Genomic DNA, 23,436 nt, shown 5'->3' on the forward strand with positions numbered 1-23,436 from the left:
TTTCGTGCGTGTATAATCAGGTGGGAAAATATATCGAGGTTATAGGTTTATATATTGTGCATCAAAAGCACTATGGCTTCCTGTTGCTCATTCAGAAAGTCTTATCACGAACAACGGGAAAAATGTAATTTATTAAAGCATCCACAGTTCATCAAAAGTGGTTGATTATTGTTTTACTCTCACCTGTTCATTTCATGCAATGTTTTTATCACTAAAGAATAAGGACTGAACTAGCTTAAAATTTAGATTTATTAGCATAGGTAATCACATGATTTCGAGTGCAATTTGGGATAAATAAGCACGAGTCAATTTTTCAAAGGCTAACAAAATTTGTAGTCTTTGAAAAATTTACGAGTGCTTATTTATTCCAAATTACACGAGAAAAATCATGTGATTACTTATTAACAATATTTATGAAAAAATTGCGAGAAAATAACATGCGCAAATCTCGTACAAAAACAATTGATTCAAATTCGGCAAATATCATCACGCGTTCATTCAAAACAAGGTCAAAGCCCAAACAACGTACAGGTTCCTCAATGTTTTACAAGTTTTTTGGTCGAAAAATATGGCTAAACAGCCAAACGAATTGTCTGAATAAAATATTTTGCTTCGTCATTTCTGCATCGAATTTCTTAAAAACTGCATTTCTCTAACAGTTCAGACGAATGTCCACTTTTGGAAATGTTTTGATCCGTAGATCAAAACAAACAGTTATCAAATCATTGCTCGAATTTGGAGTCACATGATGCGAGGTCTGTTGACATAAAATATTCCTGCTGGCTCTGTCGATCGAAATCTAGAACAGCGAAGTGTACAGAACTCGAATTCGAATAAAAACAGGCTTCGTTCTATTAACTAAGCGGAAATTCACAGCTTACAGAAAGAGGAAAATATGCCATTGACCTCTCTTGAACAGGAATAAGTAAAGCGGAGACGAGCGCTTGCATTTTTAATGTTTTCTGTCGCGCGCAATGTCCACACTATTCATAGTTCATTAGCATCCCCAGTGACGTCATTAGCATTATATAATAAAATGGAATTAATTAGAATTGTCAGTTGTTGCGAACGTTGGCCATGGATAGACTAAGCGCAGTTTTCGAAATGCTGCTCCCGACTAGCGTGGACGACAGGATCCGGCCTCAACTATTTTTAGTTTAGCCATCTGTGACAACTCAAGTTCCTCCAGCTTCTGTCTCTGCTCCGGTTCCTGTATCGTCGGCCGTTTACGCGTTTTACTCTGGTTGTTGTAAGTCTTTCTTCGGCTTCGCAGCCGTCTTTGCTGGATACCAATACAAGTTCTGCCTTGACGTCCCAAGTACCCGCCAAGCCTCTGAAGGAAAGTTTGGAGGTAATTTTTGTACTGCCATATTTTATTCGGCTGAGCGCCGCTGTAGGCTTTTGCTTGGGTGTTTACAGTTCTCGGTTAGGGTTTTTTCACGCCCACTCGTTTGCCTTTGTTTCTAGCCCATGTGGCGCGTTCCCACATTACATGTTATCTTCGGGCTTTTATTTACTGTTGTCTGTTGTTTTTACCGGCGGCAATTTTGTTTTCGTATTTGGGGAGTAATTTTGCTGTTAGCGTGGTCCATTTTTTCTTGGTTTTGCATTAATTACTTCTGTGTTGGGTCCTCAGGGAATTACTCCTGTGTTGGGTCCCCAGGGCCACGTGTTGCACGTTCTGTACAATGGGCGGTGTTTTTTACGACTTTGCAGCATGATTTAATTTTATATTTATATTCTGTTAAATTTTGTTTTTCTTTTGTTTTGCTTGTTTCAGGCAAATCGTTATAGGATCGAGTCGGGTCGAGTAATGATGCTCTAGGCCGCGTAGGATCCAATCTCGGAAGTGGATCTAGAAGGGCCTTGTGAAAATCTAGACCGATGAGGATCCAATCTCGGAATTGGATCGAGTAGGGTCTAGTGATGACGCGTTAGGCCGCGTAGGATCCAATCTCGGAAGTGGATCGAGAAGGGCCTTGTGAAAATCTAGACCGATAAGGATCCCATTTCGGAAGTGGATCGAGTAGGGTCTAGTGATGACGTGTTAGGCCGCGTAGGATCCAATTTCGGAAGTGGATCGAGAAGGGCCTTGTGAAAATCTAGACCGATAAGGATCCCATTTCGGAAGTGGATCGAGTAGGGTCTAGTGATGACGCGTAAGGCCGCGTAGGATCCAATTTCGGAAGTGGATCGAGAAGGGCCTTGTGAAAATCTAGACCGATAAGGATCCCATTTCGGAAGTGGATCGAGTAGGGTCTAGTGATGACGCGTAAGGCCGCGTAGGATCCAATTTCGGAAGTGGATCGAGAAGGGCCTTGTGAAAATCTAGACCGATAAGGATCCCATCTCGGAAGTGGATCGAGTAGGGTCTAGTGATGACGCGTAAGGCCGCGTAGGATCCAATCTCGGAAGTGGATCTAGAAGGGCCTTGTGAAAATCTAGACCGATGAGGATCCAATCTCGGAATTGGATCGAGTAGGGTCTAGTGATGACGCGTTAGGCCGCGTAGGATCCAATTTCGGAAGTGGATCGAGAAGGGCCTTGTGAAAATCTAGACCGATAAGGATCCCATTTCGGAAGTGGATCGAGTAAGGTCTAGTGATGACGTGTTAGGCCGCGTAGGATCCAATTTCGGAAGTGGATCGAGAAGGGCCTTGTGAAAATCTAGACCGATAAGGATCCCATTTCGGAAGTGGATCGAGTAGGGTCTAGTGATGACGCGTAAGGCCGCGTAGGATCCAATTTCGGAAGTGGATCGAGAAGGGCCTTGTGAAAATCTAGACCGATAAGGATCCCATTTCGGAAGTGGATCGAGTAGGGTCTAGTGATGACGCGTTAGGCCGCGTAGGATCCAATTTCGGAAGTGGATCGAGAAGGGCCTTGTGAAAATCTAGACCGATAAGGATCCCATCTCGGAAGTGGATCGAGTAGGGTCTAGTGATGACGCGTAAGGCCGCGTAGGACCCAATCTCGGAAGTGGATCGAGAAGGGCCTTGTGAAAATCTAGACCGATGAGGATCCCATCTCGGAAGTGGATCGAGTAGGGTCTAGTGATGACGCGTAAGGCCGCGTAGGATCCAATCTCGGAAGTGGATCGAGAAGGGCCTTGTGAAAATCTAGACCGATAAGGATCCAATCTCGGAATTGGATCGAGTAGGGTCTAGTGATGACGCGTTAGGCCGAGTAGGATCCAATCTCGGAAGTGGATCGAGAAGGGCCTTGTGAAAATCTAGACCGATAAGGATCCAATCTCGGAAGTGGATCGAGTAGGGTCTAGTGATGACGCGTTAGGCCGCGTAGGATCCAATCTCGGAAGTGGATCGAGGTGGGCCTTGTGAAAATCTAGACTGATAAGGATCCAATCTCGGAAGTGGATCGATCGCGAGACGGGCCTGTTGAACTTTTAAGAGCGATGAGGATCCAATAAATAGAGTTGGATCGAGTAGGGTCCAAAGATGATGTTTTAGGCCACGTAGGTTCAATCGAGAAGGGCCTGGTGAATATTTTAGACCGTTGGAGATCCCGGCATGTTGGACCTGCGGCCAGCTGGCCACATGGGGCGTTGACATACCAACAAGCTTTTGGGTCGCATGTGTGAAGTATGATGATAGCCGTTTGGCGTTTAAATGATTGAATCATCAATAAACTTGTCATTAACCTCTAGTTTCTGTTTGTTTTTTGCCTCGAGGGATTTTGTTCTGCACGGATACGTTTTCCTTGTCGCGACTGACTTTGGTTCTGGGAAATGACACCACAAGCGTATTGTCTTGCATGACTTGCCCTTGAGTTCGCTAAGCGGGCTATGGTTGTCATTTTCCCTGGGCTTAAGTTTGTCTACCACATTTGTTTGCCTCTCGGTTTTCTTCTTTAGATTTCTTCCCGAGTAGTACAGCTTTTAAATATTGTGTGCTACCTTCTTAACTATGTGGGTAACGCTTTAAAGAGACGTAAGCCCAGGGAAAATGACCGGGTAAAGAGACAGTATATTTGAAGTAAACAGGGTCATAACATGGCGTTTCGGGCATTCGCAAATCTTTGCCCTCAAGTATCCCTCAAGTTTTAGGCGGGTGTATTTTATAATCATAATAACCTTCAAGTTCCAAGGCGGACGTATTATACAATCATCTACCTTGTGGAACGTATTATACCTGAGAACAGTGGCGAAGCACTTTTTTCAAGTTCCATCCAGTGTACTGTGTAAGCAGTTTGCTGATATAATAATGAAGCATTTTGTATGGCATTAACTATGGGGTCGAGTTAAGTGGCAGTGTCAAACCCTTGGCTTGTTTTCCATAACAGCTTACTGTGCCAAACATGATAATCTTCAAGTTATATGAAGACGCAATGTCTGTAAAACTCTGTTCAAAGGCAAACCTATTTTGGGGGAAACAATTGTCTTAGTTCCCCGAACAGAACAAATTTTCTGAAATAGTGAAATCGGGATATGATCGTATTTTGATATCCAATGATTCACAGCCATTTTTTCTCAACTAATATGCATGCTCAATAGACGGGCTGGTACTTGATCGCGATCAAACCTGTTGTTTACTCTAAAACTGTTAATTTTATTCATCTATTAGAAGATGGGGTGTACCAGTCCCCTGATGTGACATTTGTGGTTAAAGCATTGTTTACAGTCGCCAAACAACCCTTTCAGCGCTGTATATATAGTCCGCGAAGCATTTATCACCTTGTTATATGCTCTGATATCACCTTGTGATATAACACTTAAGTGTTAAGTGATAAACCTTTTCATTGGGTTAGTTAGGATACAGGCAGTCTGACGTTCTTGATAATAACACAAAGGAGAATCTCGCTTGCCGCGCAATTTGAGTTTATTTTAACTGGGGTCAACTATTTATCACAAATTTATGGGAATTTTTTGCTTGCCATTTTCAAGCGTTTATTCTTAGAACTGGGAAAAGTCTGGCGCCGTTGGCCAGGTCCTTGATTGAGAAGTAAATTTGTCAATAACTTTTGGCTAGAAAAAATAAATAAATAAATAAATAACTGGGAGGGTATTTGTATTATCTCTTGGCTCTTTTCTCGCCACAGAGTCGGCAGTTGTAAACGCCTACAATCAGGCATTATTGTCATATGATGATATTTTAAACGCCCATGCTCTCCGAAGTTTCCATGTTTTACCATATACGTCATGTACCATGTATACGTCTCAGCATACAATGATAGTTTTTGGTATATAGCATAAAAGCCTTTACATTTCTCTTATGCTGGCCGGTAATAATGTGAGGGTTGAAAAGACAATTACTGGTACTAAAAGTTTTGTGGATGTAACTCTTTTCCTGTTTACGTTTGGCTTTAGACCGAAATATGTTTGTTCTCCCTTTTTGGGCTGTTCGTGTCGGAGAGCAGTTACTATTATAGTGATTCTCACTCTATTCGGCAACAATTTTTCTAAATCGCAAAACTGTTGTTTTTACTATCGATGTGGTTACGAACGGTCGGCAAGAAACACCTCATTCCAAGGCAAGGAAGTCTTTAGACTCCTGGTAGGTATGGAGTTGGATATTAAGTCACTCTTGAATCAAAATAAGATCGCGAACGCACAGTTCTCCTGCAAGCAACGCCGGTTAAAACATAACAACAGTTCCATCTACGGATGTTGTCAACTGACGTGTATGTTAAGTTGCGTTTGCCAGTTACAAATCCGAATAAAGGTGATTTCACGATCCTAGATTTACGAAAGAGTGGACCGGTTCTGCGATTAGCCTCAATTTTACTTACTAACTGTAATGGTACTCTCAGTGATATCGTATTAACAGGTTACAATAATCTGACAGCTTAACGGAGCTAAGTTTTATTCAGCGGCTGTGCGAGAATGGTTTCCGTTTTGGCCGGGAGTGCTTCCTCATTGAAGCAGAGCCCTGATTGCTAACAAAGGTAGCAGCGCTAGTAAGAGACTTTAAGAAGGCTTTAGTCACCAATACCACTTACATTTTGGTTTAAATTTAACAGTTTACTCATTTTGTTGCGGGCAAGTGGGCCGGGAACCCTCCTACCTCTCGGAAAAGAAGATCGCGTAAACAATCGCGGACAATGTTTTGGAATATTACGGGACTGTTTACTTTTCGTGTCAAAATAAACCTAGCTTAACGCCCCATCGATTATGGGAACTGTAGCATTTCAACATTATGTGACGTTAGTTTTAAATTCTCGCCGACTCCGTGTCAGCTCAGGCCAGTTACAGTTTGTCTTTTACCCCGCAGCAACTTCTTGGAAATTTTAAAAACGGCGGGTGATTTAACATATCATTCGTGTAACTTTAGAATCTGTTATGACCCATGTTGGTTGGGGGAACGTAAATCGCGTGGACACCGCTTACATTGTATTACGTCGATTCAAGTGCTGGGGTCGGGTGGTATAAGCGTTATCCTGACTTGCTTTGTTTGGACCTCAGCGTCGTTTTAATAAACCGGATATTATAGCCTATTATTACCCTAGAGAAAACTTACGTAGTTTTGTAATTTGGCTATTTTCGTGTGAAAACAAGTAGTGTTATTAATAAGTCACAGCAAGAATAATGATGCTTCGAATTCAGAAATGGGGTTGAGGGTTGGTATGGGATAAGAAATGAAAGAAGGCATTGGATCGGGTATGGGATGAGGTATGGGATAAGGTATGGGATTTGGTATAGGATTAGGAATGGGTACGTGTAAGGAATAATTAGGAAGGGAATGGTTGATAAAGGCACAATCTGTGGAGAGGCGCAGTCAGGGGTCACTACCCAATACTTAATGCTAATGAGTGAGCAGGGATGATAATGTACTATTCATAGTTCATTAGCATTATATAATAAAATGGAATTAATTAGAATTGTCAGTTGTTGCGAACGTTGGCCAAAGATAGTAAGTAAGTGGAGGCCTTATGTTATGCACGTAAGTCAGTAAAGGTAGTAAGTAAATTAATACTAGGGATAGATGATTTAAGAAGTATTGTTACCGTATCTTAACCTTTATGTTTTGTTTTGTTTTTCTCTTTGTGTGTACTGAAATGAATAATAATAAATAAAAACATAAAAAACGAGGGATAGATGGTGCGCCCACCCACCACTCCCCCTGCTGCTCTTAGTTCTTTCGGCATACCCTCTCGAGCTTTGCTCGTCAGGGGTCACTACCCAATACTTAATGCTAATGAGTGAGCAGGGATGATAATGTACTATGCACTTGGTTTTGGTAAATTAAAAGAACTGAGCTATGAACTTCGCTTTTAAAATAAGATACTCTCGCAGTTTACGCCACATCATGCAAGGATTGAAGCATCCTGGGCCTAACTTTATTCACGGCTTGCAGAAAGAAAAAAATATGCCGTTTATCTCTCTTGACCGAGAGTGAGTAAAGCGGAAACGAACGTTTTCCGTCGCGCGCTATGTACATATCAGTGACACACTAAGCACTTGGTTTGGTAAATTAACAGGAGCTATGAACTCCGATTTTCAGATAAGATACTCTCACAATTATCCCGGGCATTAGCTTGGCGGCGTCTCGAATTCAAAAATTAAATGCGATGTCGCAAACTGACATGAAAACATTTACAGTTGTTATCGTGCCAGAACTCGGTCTAACAAATTGATAGTCGAAGGTTTGCATAAGCCGTTAAACTTATTACTTGTTTTCTACGAATTAAACGAAAAATTAAATAGCTTCCTAGAAGCTACATGAATATTTGGCGCAACTGAGTCAAAAAAATAGAACACGCGTCGAAGGAAGCGACACATTACAGTGGCATTGCATTGCTGCAAATCAAACAGCCTGGCTTGGCAACACAATAAAAATATTAGAAAAGAAAAATCCTTCGCGCAGCTCATAATCTGCTGGTCTTGTAGTGAAAACATAAAGTGAGCTGTACTGAGTTTTATCTTGCAATAAAAATGAGTCACAACAAACCTTTCTAACATATATTTCATCAACAAATAGGCGTCAAAAGGTGTCAAACTCTGCTTCGCAAAATAGCTGGCCAGGAAATCAATTAGACCGATGACCTCAACTCGAAGGCTAGCTCAATCATTTGTAAACTTCATGGCATTTTGAGCTTCTTATAAACATAACAACAAGACCGTCAGAACTCCTAGCTGATTAGAATTAAGTTGACTACACTGAAATGCAGGAACATACATTGACTGAAGTCTTCTTCGCCTTCCCTGGCATGGCGCAAACACGCAGCTCGCCAGGGTTCTCATTCCTTTCACTGCCTCGTCCCCAGTCGATCGTTGGGAGAAATGTTAGTTAATCATTGAGGAAAGCGAGGGCGAAGGGATACACGGGAAGGAAAGACATTATTACATTAATTTTTCCCCTTCCCATCACCCACCGCTCGCGCTTCGCGCTCGCTCCTATTCCCCCTACTCGCGCTCGCTCAAAATCCCTGCCTCTCTCCAAAACCCGCGCGGCCTTGGAAAAGCCTGTGGAGGAGGCAGTTCCTTTCATGTTTTTCTAACTCTAGGTTATCAAGAAATTGAATCTTATCGAGAAAATAATTTCCTTCGCTTCAGGCGAGTCCGTGCTTGGTTTTCTTTTGCCAGATACCCTTCCTTTTAATACATTTCAATGTGCTTTTGCGCTTTTCAGCCGCGCATCGACCTTCGGTCCAAAGAAACCAGAAAGAAAACAAAGCTCCAGCTGAAAGCTCGCATCCTGTTGTCCTTGTTGACCTTGTTGTGTCTTTAAACACGTCCAGTAGATAATCTGTGGCGATCCCGGGTATATTTAAGATGTTCTTTGACGTCCGATTATCCATCAAAGCGACTGAAGCGAACGAAAAGAAGCCCAAACAGATTAGTTGTAAGCAGTCTCACTTTGCGTAGACGATGGCTTCCAGCAAAAATCGCGGCCCATCCACCCAAATTGCGGCCCATCGCTCAGATTTCGCTCAGAGCAACTAGAATAACTATAGAACATCCCTGAATTTTTTCAAGGCACAAAAATTTTTTTTTTACAAGAGATATACTGGATTAAAGCTGAAGAAACGACCCGAAAGACAACCAAAACAAACATACGCATCGAAAATAAATTCTAACCTCCGCGCACAATCCGCCGTGATTTTACACAATTGTCACGCATAACGCTTCTTCAATGCTTTCTTTGTGATGTGTTACCATCTGGCAGGAAACGCACCACGGGAAAACTTGAAAAAAGGCAAATATAAAATTCTAGTGGAGTCCACTCGGGAAGAATTGACAACCGCCATGTTGTTACGTCACGCTATTGTTTTCCACATTTCCAAAAGTGGACATTCTTGGAGTGTCTAAGCCAATCAGATTCGAGAAATTTTTTGATGTATATTATTAACCTAATGTTACTTGTTAAGATCGTTTTGCGGTTAAAATGGTTTTTCCCTTTTCAGACATTAATTTGTTTGCAACCATTGACAATTTAGCTGAATTCCATTGGATCGCTAGTTTCGCTTGCTATATCCGCTTTGTGATCGAAATAATGAATCTGTGGAGAGGTTATTTATTAAACAAAATAAATGCGCACCGCACCTGAAAGATCAAACTAAACTTTAAAAAACGGGCTCATCCTTGATGTAAAAACCTGTGTAAAAACTCACCGGAATCCTTCAAACAATGTAGAGCAGGAAAACATAGAAAAACAAAATAAATATTTTGCAAGATTTAACACTGGATTAAGCCAACTACGCCAATGACCCCCAATGGTAATTTCGAAAACTTTGCAGGAAAGAATTATCGACTCCCTTTTGCCTTTACAGTTGTTGTGGTTAGCAGAAACATATGATCAGAAGACTTGATCTATTTTTGTTTCAGCTAATACAATCGGCCTCCAGGAACAAAAAACAGAATGTTCCCAACCTTCCTTGGTGTAATATGGCTTTGTATACGGTTCACCATGCCCAGCCAAACGAATAGTACCAAAGGTAATAAAAAAGTTACTAAAGTTAAATATGTCTTAACATTGTTGCATGGGTGCAAGATATAACTTTTCAGTCACTTACTTTTAAGTTATGAGAATTGATTGCATGCATCAAGATTTGCCACTTTTGAGAATCGGTAAAAAGTGCAGTTTTCAACTTTCCCCAAGATACCAAATAACTATACCGTGCCCAGATTTTCCAAGGCCAACGTCAGTGAGAGTGGAATTATTTATTAATATTTATTTTAATTTATTCATTCATTCGTTCATTCATCAGCCATTCCTTTATTTATTCATTTATTTGCAGATTTTGTTGGCGTTTTAACTGGTGACGATAAACTAACTGTATTCGCTGACGGAGAACTTGTTGGTAGAAACGGTGGCTACTGGAGTGCTGCAAAATGGTTTTCCTTCTCTAGCAAAACGAAAATCATTGCCGTGTCCGTTACCAACATTCCAGGTGGAAACAGTGGCTTTCTTGGAATTTTCAGTAACGGAGTGGTCACGGATGACAGTTGGAAATGTAAAGAGACCCAAACTCCAGAAAATGGGTGGCAGGGAGCCAATTACAGCGACGATACATGGCGAAATGCTTACATTAGATATAGCAACACTGGTCCTTTTCGAGTATACGGAATTCCTCCATATATTCGCTGGATTAGCCCGGCAAATATCTCAGCAAACAAATTCATTTGTAGACGTCGATTTAATGGGATGGAAAGAGTTAGCAATAGTAGTAGGTATCATTTTTTTGCTTTTTTTTTTGTAACACTTATTAGCCTCCCTTTTTTATCAATGACTTTTATACCTGCACTGTCTCAATCTGAAAGCGCAAATGATTTCCAAGCCTTATTGTAGGATAAATTAGGGTTTCATCAACAACCACTGATGATTTAATTTTTAAATAGAGGTGTTCAAACTGTCGGAAGACAAAATGAATGCAAGGATACATAACGTACTGGCTCCACGACCTTAACTTTCAAGTTTCCTAATTTTTAGATTACGGACGTTAAGCAATTGAGCTTCCTCTGCCCTCTCATTGCCCATAGGAGTAACCCTTGTGTACAAGAGAACAAATCAAGATAATTTGTTTATTTTTTACAGCTTTCGTATCCTTCCTCGGCAGTAAAACAACCTACATTTTCAGCCTCTATCTTGATGGAGTTTTCATGGCAAGAACACTCGGCAGCTTGACGCGGCGTGTCAAAGGTCAACACCAACTTCAAGCAGTGCAGGTGGAAGACAGTTCAGCTGACTATCTTTCTTTTCTGGCATCGTCTAGCAATGGCATTAGAACTACTAAGAATTGGAGATGTACAAACGTTTTCCACGATGACTGGTTCCTTCCAAGTTATGACGACTCTTCCTGGCCAAGAGTTTTTGTCTCTGGTGATAATAATAATTGTCTTTTCATAGCACCAGATGCCAAGTGGATCGGATATGCACTGATCAGTATTAAAATGTACTGTCGGCAAAATACCAATTCTGGTAAGATGGAACCCGAAATAAAAAAGGCCTAGAACGAGTTAATCCGCGTGTTTCTGAAGCAGTGCATGAGGTTTAATACAAGATGCACAGACTTCGTTGATTTTTTAAGAAATTAAAATGTCCCGAGATAGGACACCTTCCATGGGCGTTATTACGGTTCTCGTAATATCAAATGGCCGAAAGATTAGGTCCACATGCAGTGAACACAATGTAGCAAACAGGCAGGCCTCTCAGGAAATTATTCCGCCAAAAACCTAAGCTTCGGTAGCACTGTCATCGTTCCTTCATGATAAAAAAATACGACACTTGTACAACCTTTCATCAACATCAATTTCTGTTCTCTTTATTTAGATCCAGCTCTCCGTATTCCCTACAACACACCAAGTGCAGGTAATGAGACACCCTTTACTTCTTCGGTACCACAGGTGACTTCTTTTCCTACCAACTCGATCGATTCGACAAAAATTGCAACGACGCCCTCATCAGCGACCAAGCACATGACAAGAACTGCTTCTATACCTGTATCGAGAAATGCTTCAAGTCAATCAAAAGCTTCCGGTACTCTTGATCCTAGCAGCATTGACTCGAACAGGTTATCTACATTAATGATTGTGGTAATAGCTGTGAGTGGTGGTGTAGCGGCAATGGTCATTGGATTAGCTGTTCCTTGCTATATTTGGAGGAAACGCAGAAATAGAAGGTATTTTTAATTTCATAAAGAATTTTTATATTTAGACGACATAATTAAATGAACACATATTCCCATTTCCAAACTAGCGTACTTAAGCAATTTTTGTATTGAAGCGAACTACTTTTTCCTTTCTATTAATTCTAATTTTGGGAAATGATTTGCACTAACGAATCTCGTAAAAAGTGTTTTTTATGAGGGTGCTCTCATTTAGGGACGTGAATTCTAACCTTATGCCATATATGTATCCTGAATTTAGCTCAATGTAGCATGGCTTGTCTTTAATGCTTGGCAAGGAATCGTTAACCTGCTCTCCTGTAAAAAGCTGCAGACTTGCTAAAATAATTCACATTAACGCTGTAAAATTAATCTTGCGATGAGCTACCCGATAATAACTTTACCCCGCCCCAACAAACATCAGAGGGAAAACCATTTCCGAGTTGCTTTTCACCTCTGTTTCACAAAGGGCCCTGGTGTTCTACATGTCATTTGGAAAAGGGTTAATTTGCAAGACAATGAACTAACAACTCAAACATATTTTCATATAAAAGGTTGAGCACCAATAATTCAAAAAAAAAAGGGATGAGAGGTATCTCGGAATTGGCCAATTGCTTTTTGCGCCTAAATATTTACAGGCAAAATACCTTTTAGTTCATCTCCTCTGAAACTGTGCTATAAATGCTCAAAGTGGGAATTCGACTTATTACAGAGAGAACTGATTCAACGAAAGTTGTTGTTGCAGGGAAAATAACACCAAGGCGTTACAAAAGAAACACCAGGCGACTGATAAATGGGAAATGAAGAGCGGTGACGTCACAGTATGCGAAGAACTTGGTCATGGCGCCTTTGGTAAAGTGTTGAAGGGAATTATGAAAGCCCCTTGCTGGATACCACAGGGTTCATCTGTTCAGCAAACATCAAAGAAGACAGCGAAATCGTCAATAACTGTAGCGGTGAAAATGCTTCAAGGTGTGTTAGAAACTGCTGTGTGTGATACGAGTAAACTGATTCCACTATTTTGCTTGCAGCTTTGAATTGTTTGAATTTCTTTTTGTTTCACATACACGACCTTACAAGCTAACTTTAAGCTTTAAACACAAGCAATTCTTAAATAGTTACTTTACATTTGCCTCAAACGAATCACTCCGCATCGAACGGACCGGCTTCGAAAGTTGGCGGGGTTCATTCTGCTGTGTCTTGGGCACGACACTTTACTCTGACCCACAGTGCCACTGAAATTGGTATCGACATCATGTTTTTTGGCGTCCTGGAAAAATGCCGGGAGTTCGTTTGCGTTTGTGATGGACTGGCGTCCGATCCAGGACAAATATCAGTGCTCTTAGTCGTTTTATACCATAGAAACCAGGATGGCTGCTATATGGTTTCGTAAGCTTTTTTATAATTGTTAATACTTTTTATACAGAAAATGCCACCCCCGATCAAAAGAATGATTTCTTAGATGAGATTAATCTGATGAAAGCGGTTGGTTCACACAAGAACATCGTGAGTTTTATTGGCTGTTGCATCAAGTCCTCTCCAAATTTCCTCGTGGTGGAGTTTGCTTCCAAAGGAGACTTGCTTTCTTATTTGAAGGAGCGACGAAAAAAGGTAAAAGTTATAATACACAGTAGAGTTTTAATTTTAATGGAAATTGACATTATTCCCGATGGCGTCACAGGCTGACGTGACGATTTCGCTTAATTTTAAAACGCCCGAGAACACAACAACAGTAATAAACAGAATTCGAAATGACTTTCTTGGCAGAAAAGAATACAGTTTCTAATTGCATGCATGCAGGTTCTTCCATTCGATAGCGGGAGAGACAATTTACCACTGTTTTTTCAGTGTTTATTTTGTCCCATTTTCCATAATCTGAGATTAAGAAACAAGCTTACAAGTTAACAGGAGATTAAAAACCGTTCACATGTTTATAAATATATGATTACCTTATAAAATTTATCTCAAGATTTTGGTTTCCAGGTAAAAGACACCAAAACGGCGTATGTGCAGGTTCGAGAGAGCCCACCGCCGATATCAACACGATCAAACCAGGAACGTCCAGACAGTGTAAGTAGTGTTCACGTGACATTACTGGCCTTAAAAGTGCCATTTTAAATGAAGTTATTTATAATTATTTTAGCTTAGTAACTCTATTTTAGACAAATCACGAGAATGTTACTGTCACAAGTAAGTAACCTGCTTGGTATTACCGCAAACATGACCATGAGTACAGGGCTCACGTTCATAGAAATTCACTTATGGGTGCATGTAGGATGCACTTACTTCTGCTGCCAAATGAATTCTTACTTGTAAATTCCGTGTTTAAAATTTCTCTATCTTTCTTTCGCAGCATGTCCTTGGTATTAACGATATTGGCAAAGTGAATGTTGCTTTCTCGAACAGAGATAGCAGAATAGACATAAGAATTAATAGCGCGCAGTTCCTGAAGGACGAACAAGAAGAAGAACAGAACTCTTTGACGTCCCAGGACATGATGTCCATCTCCTGGCAAATAGCGCAAGGAATGGTAAGTGACATTTCCAAGTTACAACAAAGACTGGAACTTTTTGTTCTTTTCCCAGTCCTCTTTGAAGCCAGACGAATTATTTATGGTAGAACGTAAATGAAAAAAACCTCCTTCTCCTCTTTCGTTCAAATGTTTGATTTGAAAATGGTAATAGTTTTTATATAGCGCTTCACACTTATAGCTACGAGACGAGATCGGACATCAGAGATCAGAAAAATCCTAACGGTCTTTAAATTTAACTCCAATCAGATATTTCCTCCAAATGGCAAGTATCCATAATATTATTAACGATATTTCGTGTGTTAGGAATACATATCAGGAAAGGGTATTGTCCACCGGGACCTCGCCGCTCGCAATGTCTTAGTCTGTGACAACAAACTTGTCAAAGTTGCTGATTTTGGTTTGGCGCGACGCACGCTGGGAGAGAATGTATATCACGTGACAGGTCAACACAATAAATTTCCGGTGAAATGGATGTCACCTGAAGCCATAAATGATGGAATTTCCACGGCAAAAAGTGACGTGTAAGTTACGTTTTTTTTTCCATTTATTTATACTTTATCCTAAAGCTCCACTTTCAAAGTGCAGACCTTTAGTTTCTCTCATTAAAAAATGGCAAACTACAAAGTACAAGAACGAAACACACACAAAAAAAACGTGTAATTATGTTATTTATCATTTATTATGTTGTTTCTGGTGACCAGCGGAGAAGTGCTGAAGAGTTAAAGAAACAGCGCTTAAAGTTATAGATAGTTGATAGTCTCACTAATGCTATTGAGTATTTTACTTCTTCAATTTATTTATTGAGTGGTCTTTGTTAACCCAAAACTGGACTTCAAAACCAACATTGCCGCCTGACGCCTCTCTAAAACATTTACACAAATAAAATGAAGAAAGAGAAAGTCACGACTTATTTAAGGACACGAGTTAGTAAATTCATTATAAACGTTTTGTGTTTAGGTGGTCATATGGCATCGTACTCTGGGAAATTGCGACTCTTGGTAAGGTTTTTTTCTACTGCACTTTGTTTATAAGTCATATTACAGATAAGCACGATCAGCAGATTTGTGTATAAGTTGCACCACAGCTAGATTCTGAACCATAAGTAAATATAGCCGCATCTGGTTGTATTTTGTCGGCGCCTGAAACACAATATTGTTCGTTAATTTGTCAAATTAAATTGACTAATATAAATCAGTCTATTCCGACTGAAATGAAGAGTTCAGGGTTGCTTGTTTAGAAAATAGTGTGGAGATTCAGTTAAACCAAGAAACCGTTAAAAAAATTAACATTTCTGCTAATTTTAGGCATTGAACATTGAACATTTAATTTTTTATGTTAAGCGTTATGTATTCTTGAAGGCGATAAACAAAATAATGATAATTTTTTTGTTTCCTTTTCGCCTTTCTTCTAATTTTTCCTTGAAAGGCGAATACATTGTAAATCATCATCATCGTCGTCATCATCATCATCATCATCTTCATTATCATCATCATCAACATCATTAATTTAGAGGCTTTCATACGTAAACTGTCTTTGGCATAATTTTCGTAATATTAAAGATGAAGAATTACAAAATGAAGGTTTTTTTAGGAGGTTTCCCCTACCCTGGCATCAAAAACACAGAACTTACGAGACTGTTGAGAAGAGGATATAGGATGGAAAAACCAGATACATGCTCAGAGGAGTTGTGAGTAACATCAATATACATGATGGAAGAGGAATGGCTATTTGTATCGCGACTTTAAACTTCCTTTAATATAGGTTCTACATCTCTTTCAAACAAAGAGCTACCAGGGAGAAATTCATAATGAAGGGGGTAATCGTGCGTGCTACAAGATAACGCAGAAGAAATCTTTGCACAATGAAGAGAAACTTTACCGCAGCCTTAGTTAAACGATGAAACATTTTACCTAAAATCTTGTTGAATGACCAACTAAATGATCAGATGTAGACATAAAAATGTTAGACAATGGGGCGACTAAAATTTCAGGCCCCTTCATTCAATACATAATATGATAATTGATCATGTATAGCCGGGACTTTAAGGGAAATATCTAGATATAAACAGGAAGGGTGCTCTGTTTGGGGTGTGGATAACTGCATCAGAATATCTTAGGGCCTGGTTACATGGCGAATTTTAGCCCGGTTTGGCGGGCTGGAATTTTGTTGCGATAACATGGCGAATTTCAACCTGGGTTGAACACTTTTAAGACTGAAAATTTATCTTATTTTCTTTCGTTAAAACAATAACTGCGCATCCGTAAGCTCACCTTTCAGCCCGGGCTGAAATTTGAATACGATAACATGAGATTTTTCAGCCCGTTTGCCCGGGCTGAAATTTCTAGCCCGGTTTCAAAAACCGGGCTGCAAGTTTCAGCCCGTTATCAAACTTTCTTCATGTTATCACAAACGTCTTTTTAAGAAGATTTCTTCAGGAGGTTGAGCTGAAATCTCAGCCCGGAAAACGGGGCTTAAATTCGCCAAGTAATCAGGCCCTTAGTTTAGGCTTATGTTAGACATAAAGAGTACGTTTAAGATGAAATTTTACATTTGCCTTTCAACACAGCTATCAGTTGATGACGCGTTGCTGGGCAGACAATCCTGATGCGCGGCCAACTTTCACCGAGCTGTGTCAAGTTCTGGAGGACTGGATGCAAAGGGACACTCCTTATTTAGACATGGACCAGGTGGATGAAGATCAACTCTACTATGATGCGTCTGCAGCAGCACAGTCCAGCGGATCTTTAGAGAGTCCTGACTCAAACACTATCGCAGACAATTTGGCTTTCGATCATAAGGACGATCAATTTCAAAGTTCAAGCCTTTGAACTAATGTTAAAATCAAAAACGTAGATGCTTGCGTGCAATAAAATATAGTTATGCGTTTTTGCTTTTTAAAAAGACAGTTAACGAGTACAAATGATAAGTGGAATGGTTGGTGACTTGGATGAAGTGAAATAAATAAACACCCGTTCTTAAGACAATTTATACTCAGAAAATAAGACGTCTGAGATCCCTCAACGGGAGTCGAACCCATGACCTTCCAGATACCGGTTTGACACTGTAACCACTGAGCTATGGGAAACAAGGTGGTGATCGAAGTCGTAAACTAGGTTCTGATGTGCAACCCATGTCCTGCCAAAGCTGCAGGGCTCACTATGTCAAAATGATCAATGTGAATAAATGACCCGTACATTACCTTCTACAGTGTTCCTCTTTAACACGTTGCTGATAAATACCTGTTGTTCAGTGAAGTTTTAGAAAGCAGTTACACATCTGTTGTTCGTACAGCGACCATATCAGTAACATTGCATATTTGTCAGAGTTCCTTTGATTTGGTAAACTTAAAGCGTCTTAGCCTTTAAAAGCACATCAGTTCCAGAGTCCCATTAACAATATCTAACGAATTTTGGGTAAATTAAAGCTTAAATATGAAACCTTCAGAAAGTTAAGCAAGCAATAGTTATTGTTATAAAATCAAAGATTAATATATTCTCTTATTCGACTGCCTTTTCTCGGCTGTCGATCAGGTCTTTGCTGATGCTTTGTTTAAACCAGTACGTAATACATTATCTTTTTTTCTGGCGGTAAGACAAGCGAGAGATTGAGGGACTTATCTAGTCTAGGAATCAGATTTGATATATTCTTAGTGTGTAGCATGATTGTTTTAAAGTTTGGTCGGTGGGCCGGCAGTGTCAAACATGTGCCTACCCTGTATTTACCGTTTTTGTCTGGTTATGAATTAAATTTCAGGTGTTTCTGTTAATGCTACATGCTTTATTGAGTAATCATTGTTCTTCGTTTGTCATCAGTAGTTTTGGAAGCAAAATGGCTAAGAGCAGTGTTATCTTGGAGGGATGAGACTCCTTGGGTTTTTATTGTTATTGGACACCGTGATAGCATTATGCCTTTAGTTTATAATTACCAGCTTGCACTATAGGGTAAGATGCTAAACTTTTAATTATGACGCATATGACGTCGTAACCTGCCGCCATTTTGACATTTGTTGTTCTCTCATGACATCAGAAAAAGTATATAGCCTAAGATTATACAAATTTGTTCATCAACAGTAGAGAGATGCTTAAAAAAAAATAAAAAAAACACTAGATCTGCCAATTTATCGAAGAAATGATGATGATTATAACTAGGACCCCAGAGAGAGGATTAGGCTCTCAGTGTCCTGGAGATTTAGACCCCAAAGAAAGAATGAGGACCTCCCTAATGTTGTTTTTGTAATTTTAATTCATTACTTTTAATTGTTGCCGATCACCTAACCTGTGTTATCCGATTGGCAACTCGAGCACTTCATCCCCGGAACCTTTTCTCCTTGCTGTCTTGTTTTATATCATGGGTTGGGAGCATTAACGAGAATTAGTTAAATCTATGTTAAGTGTGAAATTCATAAGGTAGAGTTTTAAAAAATGACTTTTCACCCTTCGAAGATTGCTCGAAAGATCGCTTCCCTTGAACTTATTAGGATTTTCCACATGCAGAGCTTTTCTGCGTTGCACCAATTAATGTTCTTACAATATCAGAAAATGAGAAACCCTCCATGGAGGGCCAATTTGTTTTCGTTAATTTCTTCTCTCCCAAGTCAAACCACCTGTTATTCCACACCGGATGGCAAATTATACTACTAAATGAGCAGATAAAATTAATGAGTACGATGGATATATATAAAAACGTTCTGAACCTTAAAAAGTTAAAATACGGTACGAGCTTGCGGGTGCCTGACTGAAGTCTTCAAAGCGTGAAAAGGCCGACTGATTAAATTTTATTAGTCGGCCTCGGCAAAGAGAAGCTATAATATACCTATAATTTTAGGACTTAAATCGCGGCTTCCTGATGTCCATTTGTTTATTCTGCAATGTATAGGGAAGATATTTGTTTACAAACATTGTTTTTGTTAATGTCCACCAATTTGAACAAAAGAACTATTTGTTTCACCAGCCAATAGTTTTCTGGTTGGCACATTAATAACAATAGGTGACGTCAACAATATCTTTGCTAAAAAAACAGATAGTGGATATTTTTACATGGTATATTTGGAGGAACATTGTTGGCAAATCACTAAGATGAGATAATTGTTGCGTGCGATTTCGAACGGATACAGACTGTGCTATTTACCTTTTTGCACTTGTTCGCCTTTGAATATCAATTAAATATTCTGTCTTCCTCACACAAAAGACGAATTAACTGAGGTAAGTCAACAAAACGTGCTTTAGTGTCAAGGCAAGCAAAACAGAACTTTGTTAGGCTAAAAAAGTAGGAGCCAATTTCGTATTTAAAGCTGTATAGCTATGCTCAAAAGTTAAAGAACTAAAAGTTGAAAACTACAAGATAAACACCCAGATGCCTCTTATCAATTATTCACACTGGGCTAATTGTAGCGTAGTTAGAGGTAATAACACATCCAGCAGTTTTTCAATTAAATTTCAAGCATACATTATTTTGCTAGGTGGAAATATGTCGTGTCCCTGGCTGTGGCTATTTACGTTGAAGATTAAAGCTAAAATAGGTATCGTTCAAACATCTCACTGGTCTTGTGACGACTAATATATAGTTAATCGGCATAATTTCCTGATTACTTCGTGTAAATAAATTCGACATCAAAAACAAGTCGGCATTCTGCAAAGGTAAGGGACGAGCTTTTGTAAAGTATTCTTATAATAACTGATGAATTCCGTAGTCTAGGTGAAACGTTTTTTAGGGGGTTCGTTTTAGTGTTTATTATAAATAACAACTATTTATTATGTTTGGAAAAATCGCTTTAATTTTTTTCAGGTCGTTTATCAATTTCAAAGATTTTTTTTCCATAACTATACGTGGATGTCCTTTATTAACTTATTTGCTTGATAAATGGAGAGTACGTAAACGCTGAGAAAATTATATTTGGCATTCAGTCTTATGGTTGGTTAGCTTGGAAATTTGCAATTTTATTGCCTCGCTTTGCACAGCGTTCCTTCCTTGGCATTTTTGAAGTCAGTTAAACTTCCATTTAGTTGTTTTGTGTATCATCGTTCATATCAGGAAAAGCTTCGTATAAGTCTAACCGAGGTTCACTATATATTCTTGTTAAGATGCCAGATGTCGGTTCCCTGTTGACCACTTAGGTCTAATTACAAACATCGTCCAAATGTAATTTGTTAAACCACCCACAGTTCATCGAAGGTTGTTAAATATATTCTTTTTTCCGCAGCTATTCATACCATGTTTGTAAAAAAAAAAATTAAAGATTCAGATTTAACGGATGTTGTTTTACTTTCACAAATTACCTGAATCTCTTTGCGACTACTTGTACAACCTGATTTCCACTGAGGTCTCCAGCTACGAATTATTAATAAAGGAAAAACTTAAAATTACTGGGTCAACTTCGGTTTAAGGCACGTTAAACACACCAGTGACGTAAAACAAAGAAAGAAAAGGGAAACAAGCACCTTAAAACTATTAGCCGTGTTTAGCAGCCTCGTCAGAATTAATATTAGTATAAATAAGGAGCCGGTATAAATTTAAAAGAATGGTTGGGCAAGGAGACCTTCGAGAAACCACCACGCTTATAGGGGAGGCCACCTCGGTTATCAATATGTTTGTAATTGAGCTGCGGCTTGACAAATTCTAACTCATTAAAACAAAATTGAATTATCTTTTTCTTAAACCATTTTGAACCTTGTAAAAGTGTTGTAAACCACTTACGATGTGTTCATACGACAGTGATGTGGTCGATTGCAATTGGCTATTCTTGTGTTATTACTTGTGCCATCACTATTTAGAACTGGAAAATAATTTTTTTTTATCTAGAAAAAAGAAAAACATCACAAGTGTTTATAACGAGCTAAGCTGTTGTTGCAATAAAATTCTTCAGTTCCGTTTTTTTTTTTGGTGAACAGAAATACATAATCAAATTCTTGCTTTAGCTAATACAATCTGCATCCGAGCACCAGAAGCAGAATGTTACCAACCTTCCCTGGTGTGTTATGGCTATGTTTATGGCTAAAACATCACAAAAAGTTAATAAAATATAAAATTAGAGATTAAGGTGCTGAAAAAGCCTGAGAATCATATTCATTATTTATCTGACGTTGATTGTAGATTTTCTTTTCCTGTTAACGCATTGATGTTTTCGCGACTATTAAAAATTTCACTGATTTCCAGGCGATCGCTAGCTATTCGCTTTATAAATGTCGGAATCTTTGGGGAGGTTATATTATTAGCAAATGCACGCAGAACGACAAATGCAAAAGGCAAAAGTTAAAATTACGGGCTTATCTTCGGTGTCTAAACCTGTAAAACTCACCACTGACAAAAAAAAAGAACAAAAACCTGAAAACAATGTAACGCGGAAAAACACAACCTGCAAAACAAAATTAAATTAAAATATATTAAACGTTTCTTCACCACGTCTTAAACTTCGCCAGTGAGTACCATTTCCTTTGCCAGAAAGACTTATTTACTTTTTTTGGCCTTTACAGTGGTTGCAATAAACCCTGTTAATTTTTTGGGCTAACAGATACACATAATTAAAAGACTTTATCTATTCTTGTTGTAGCGAAAGAAATCGGCAGCCGGGCATCAATTACAGAATGTTCCCAACCGGCTTCCTTTGTGTGTTATGGCTATGTATACTGTTCACTATGTCCAGCCAAACAAATGATGCAAAAGGTAAATAACGTTTCTAACCGCCATAAGGTATAGCTAATCATGTTCAGCCACCTAGTTTGAGTATCAGTAAACAAATGCAAGCAAACAAATAATTGGCCAATAATGCATATGTGTAAGGAACACGATGACGCACACTTTTCCTCACATACCAGATAACTATCTCGTGCCCAGATTCTCCTAGGTCAGTCGTCAATAAGGGTGGAATATGGGCTCTAAGTAAAGTCGCAAAAGCACTGGCCTTCATTTTTATTTATTTGTTTGTGTATTTATTTATTTATTTATTTATTTATTTATTTATTTATTGCGTTCGACGTTAGGAGAACACAACCTAAACTTAACCCGCAAGAGGCCTGGGTCAAACATTTAGGGGCAGAAAACTTAATTATGTGGTTGGGTCAAGTACCGGATACGAAAATACGTCACAGACTCGTCCAGCACGGTGCACGCTTGGCCGACAATGGCCTCGATCTCATGCAAAACAAAATGGCGGCATAATGCGATTGCAGGAGCATTTTGTGCTTGAAAAAATGGCTAAAGCGTGTGTACGAGTTAAAATGATGCCGAAATTGGCATGGAAAAATTACAGGGTTATCCGGCCAGGGAGGTAGAGCTTAAGATCAGCCACCGAACGTCGCGTACCAAATGAAAATCGGGAAAGTGGATTCGTAGCTTTGTAAGATAACTTGAAACAAGCGTGTTTTAATTTAATACGGTTACAATTGAAATTACAAATTGCAACCTTTCCATCCAAAAGTTGTGTGATAAGCTTTCTCTCTCGCTCATCCTCCTTGCTGCGAGTGAGGGTCTCTTTCAAGAACCTGGCTCTTTATTTTGTGCCCAGAAAAAAAAAATTACAATAGAGATAAAAAAAATGCAATATAAAAAAATAACGATGGAAAACAGTCACAGTCACTTAGAATTAGCTAAGGTTAATCGAGCTAAGTGGCTGGGACAAGCGGGAAAAAATGTTTCAATAATGAAAGTTACAGAGTATAAAAAAATAGGACACGATTTCCCTTACCGAGTGAAAATCCTCCAATTTCTGATTAAAAGTAAAGGTAAAGTCTGTGTCCGAGCCATGAGGCTCATACAGCTGGAGCTTATCCCGGTTTCCGTAGCATTAAGCGACTAGGAGTATTGCTACTTCCCCCTGGATGGGATGCTAGTCCATCGCAGGGTTA

The 23,436-nt window shown here is 39.3% G+C and overlaps 1 protein-coding gene across 1 annotated transcript; it reads left to right on the top strand.

Annotated features, from left to right (window-relative positions):
- Positions 1–987: 987 nt before the first annotated feature.
- LOC144646402 (uncharacterized) lies at positions 988–18,699 on the top strand. The gene is made up of 13 exons (XM_078505974.1): positions 988–1,351; positions 9,785–9,894; positions 10,198–10,626; positions 10,995–11,378; positions 11,730–12,078; positions 12,809–13,035; positions 13,490–13,674; positions 14,047–14,133; positions 14,417–14,593; positions 14,900–15,117; positions 15,554–15,594; positions 16,187–16,283; positions 17,163–18,699. The coding sequence occupies exons 2-13, from the start codon at positions 9,819–9,821 to the stop codon at positions 17,422–17,424; spliced, it is 2,532 nt and encodes an 843-aa protein (XP_078362100.1). The 5' UTR covers positions 988–1,351; positions 9,785–9,818; the 3' UTR covers positions 17,425–18,699.
- The last annotated feature ends 4,737 nt before the right edge of the window (positions 18,700–23,436 follow it).

The sequence above is a fragment of the Oculina patagonica genome, chromosome 3, assembly GCF_052425735.1.
Source record: "Oculina patagonica isolate OP01 chromosome 3, crgOcupat, whole genome shotgun sequence".
In the NCBI taxonomy this organism is placed as follows: domain Eukaryota; kingdom Metazoa; phylum Cnidaria; class Anthozoa; order Scleractinia; family Oculinidae; genus Oculina; species Oculina patagonica.

Excerpts from the sequence above, each read along its gene's own strand:
- LOC144646402 (XM_078505974.1), top strand. The coding sequence starts at position 9,819 with ATGTTCCCAACCTTCCTTGGTGTAATATGGCTTTGTATACGGTTCACC. Across the intron at positions 9,895-10,197 it reads CCAAACGAATAGTACCAAAG|ATTTTGTTGGCGTTTTAACT; the intron begins GTAATAAAAAAG and ends ATTTATTTGCAG. Across the intron at positions 14,134-14,416 it reads ACCAGGAACGTCCAGACAGT|CATGTCCTTGGTATTAACGA; the intron begins GTAAGTAGTGTT and ends TTTCTTTCGCAG.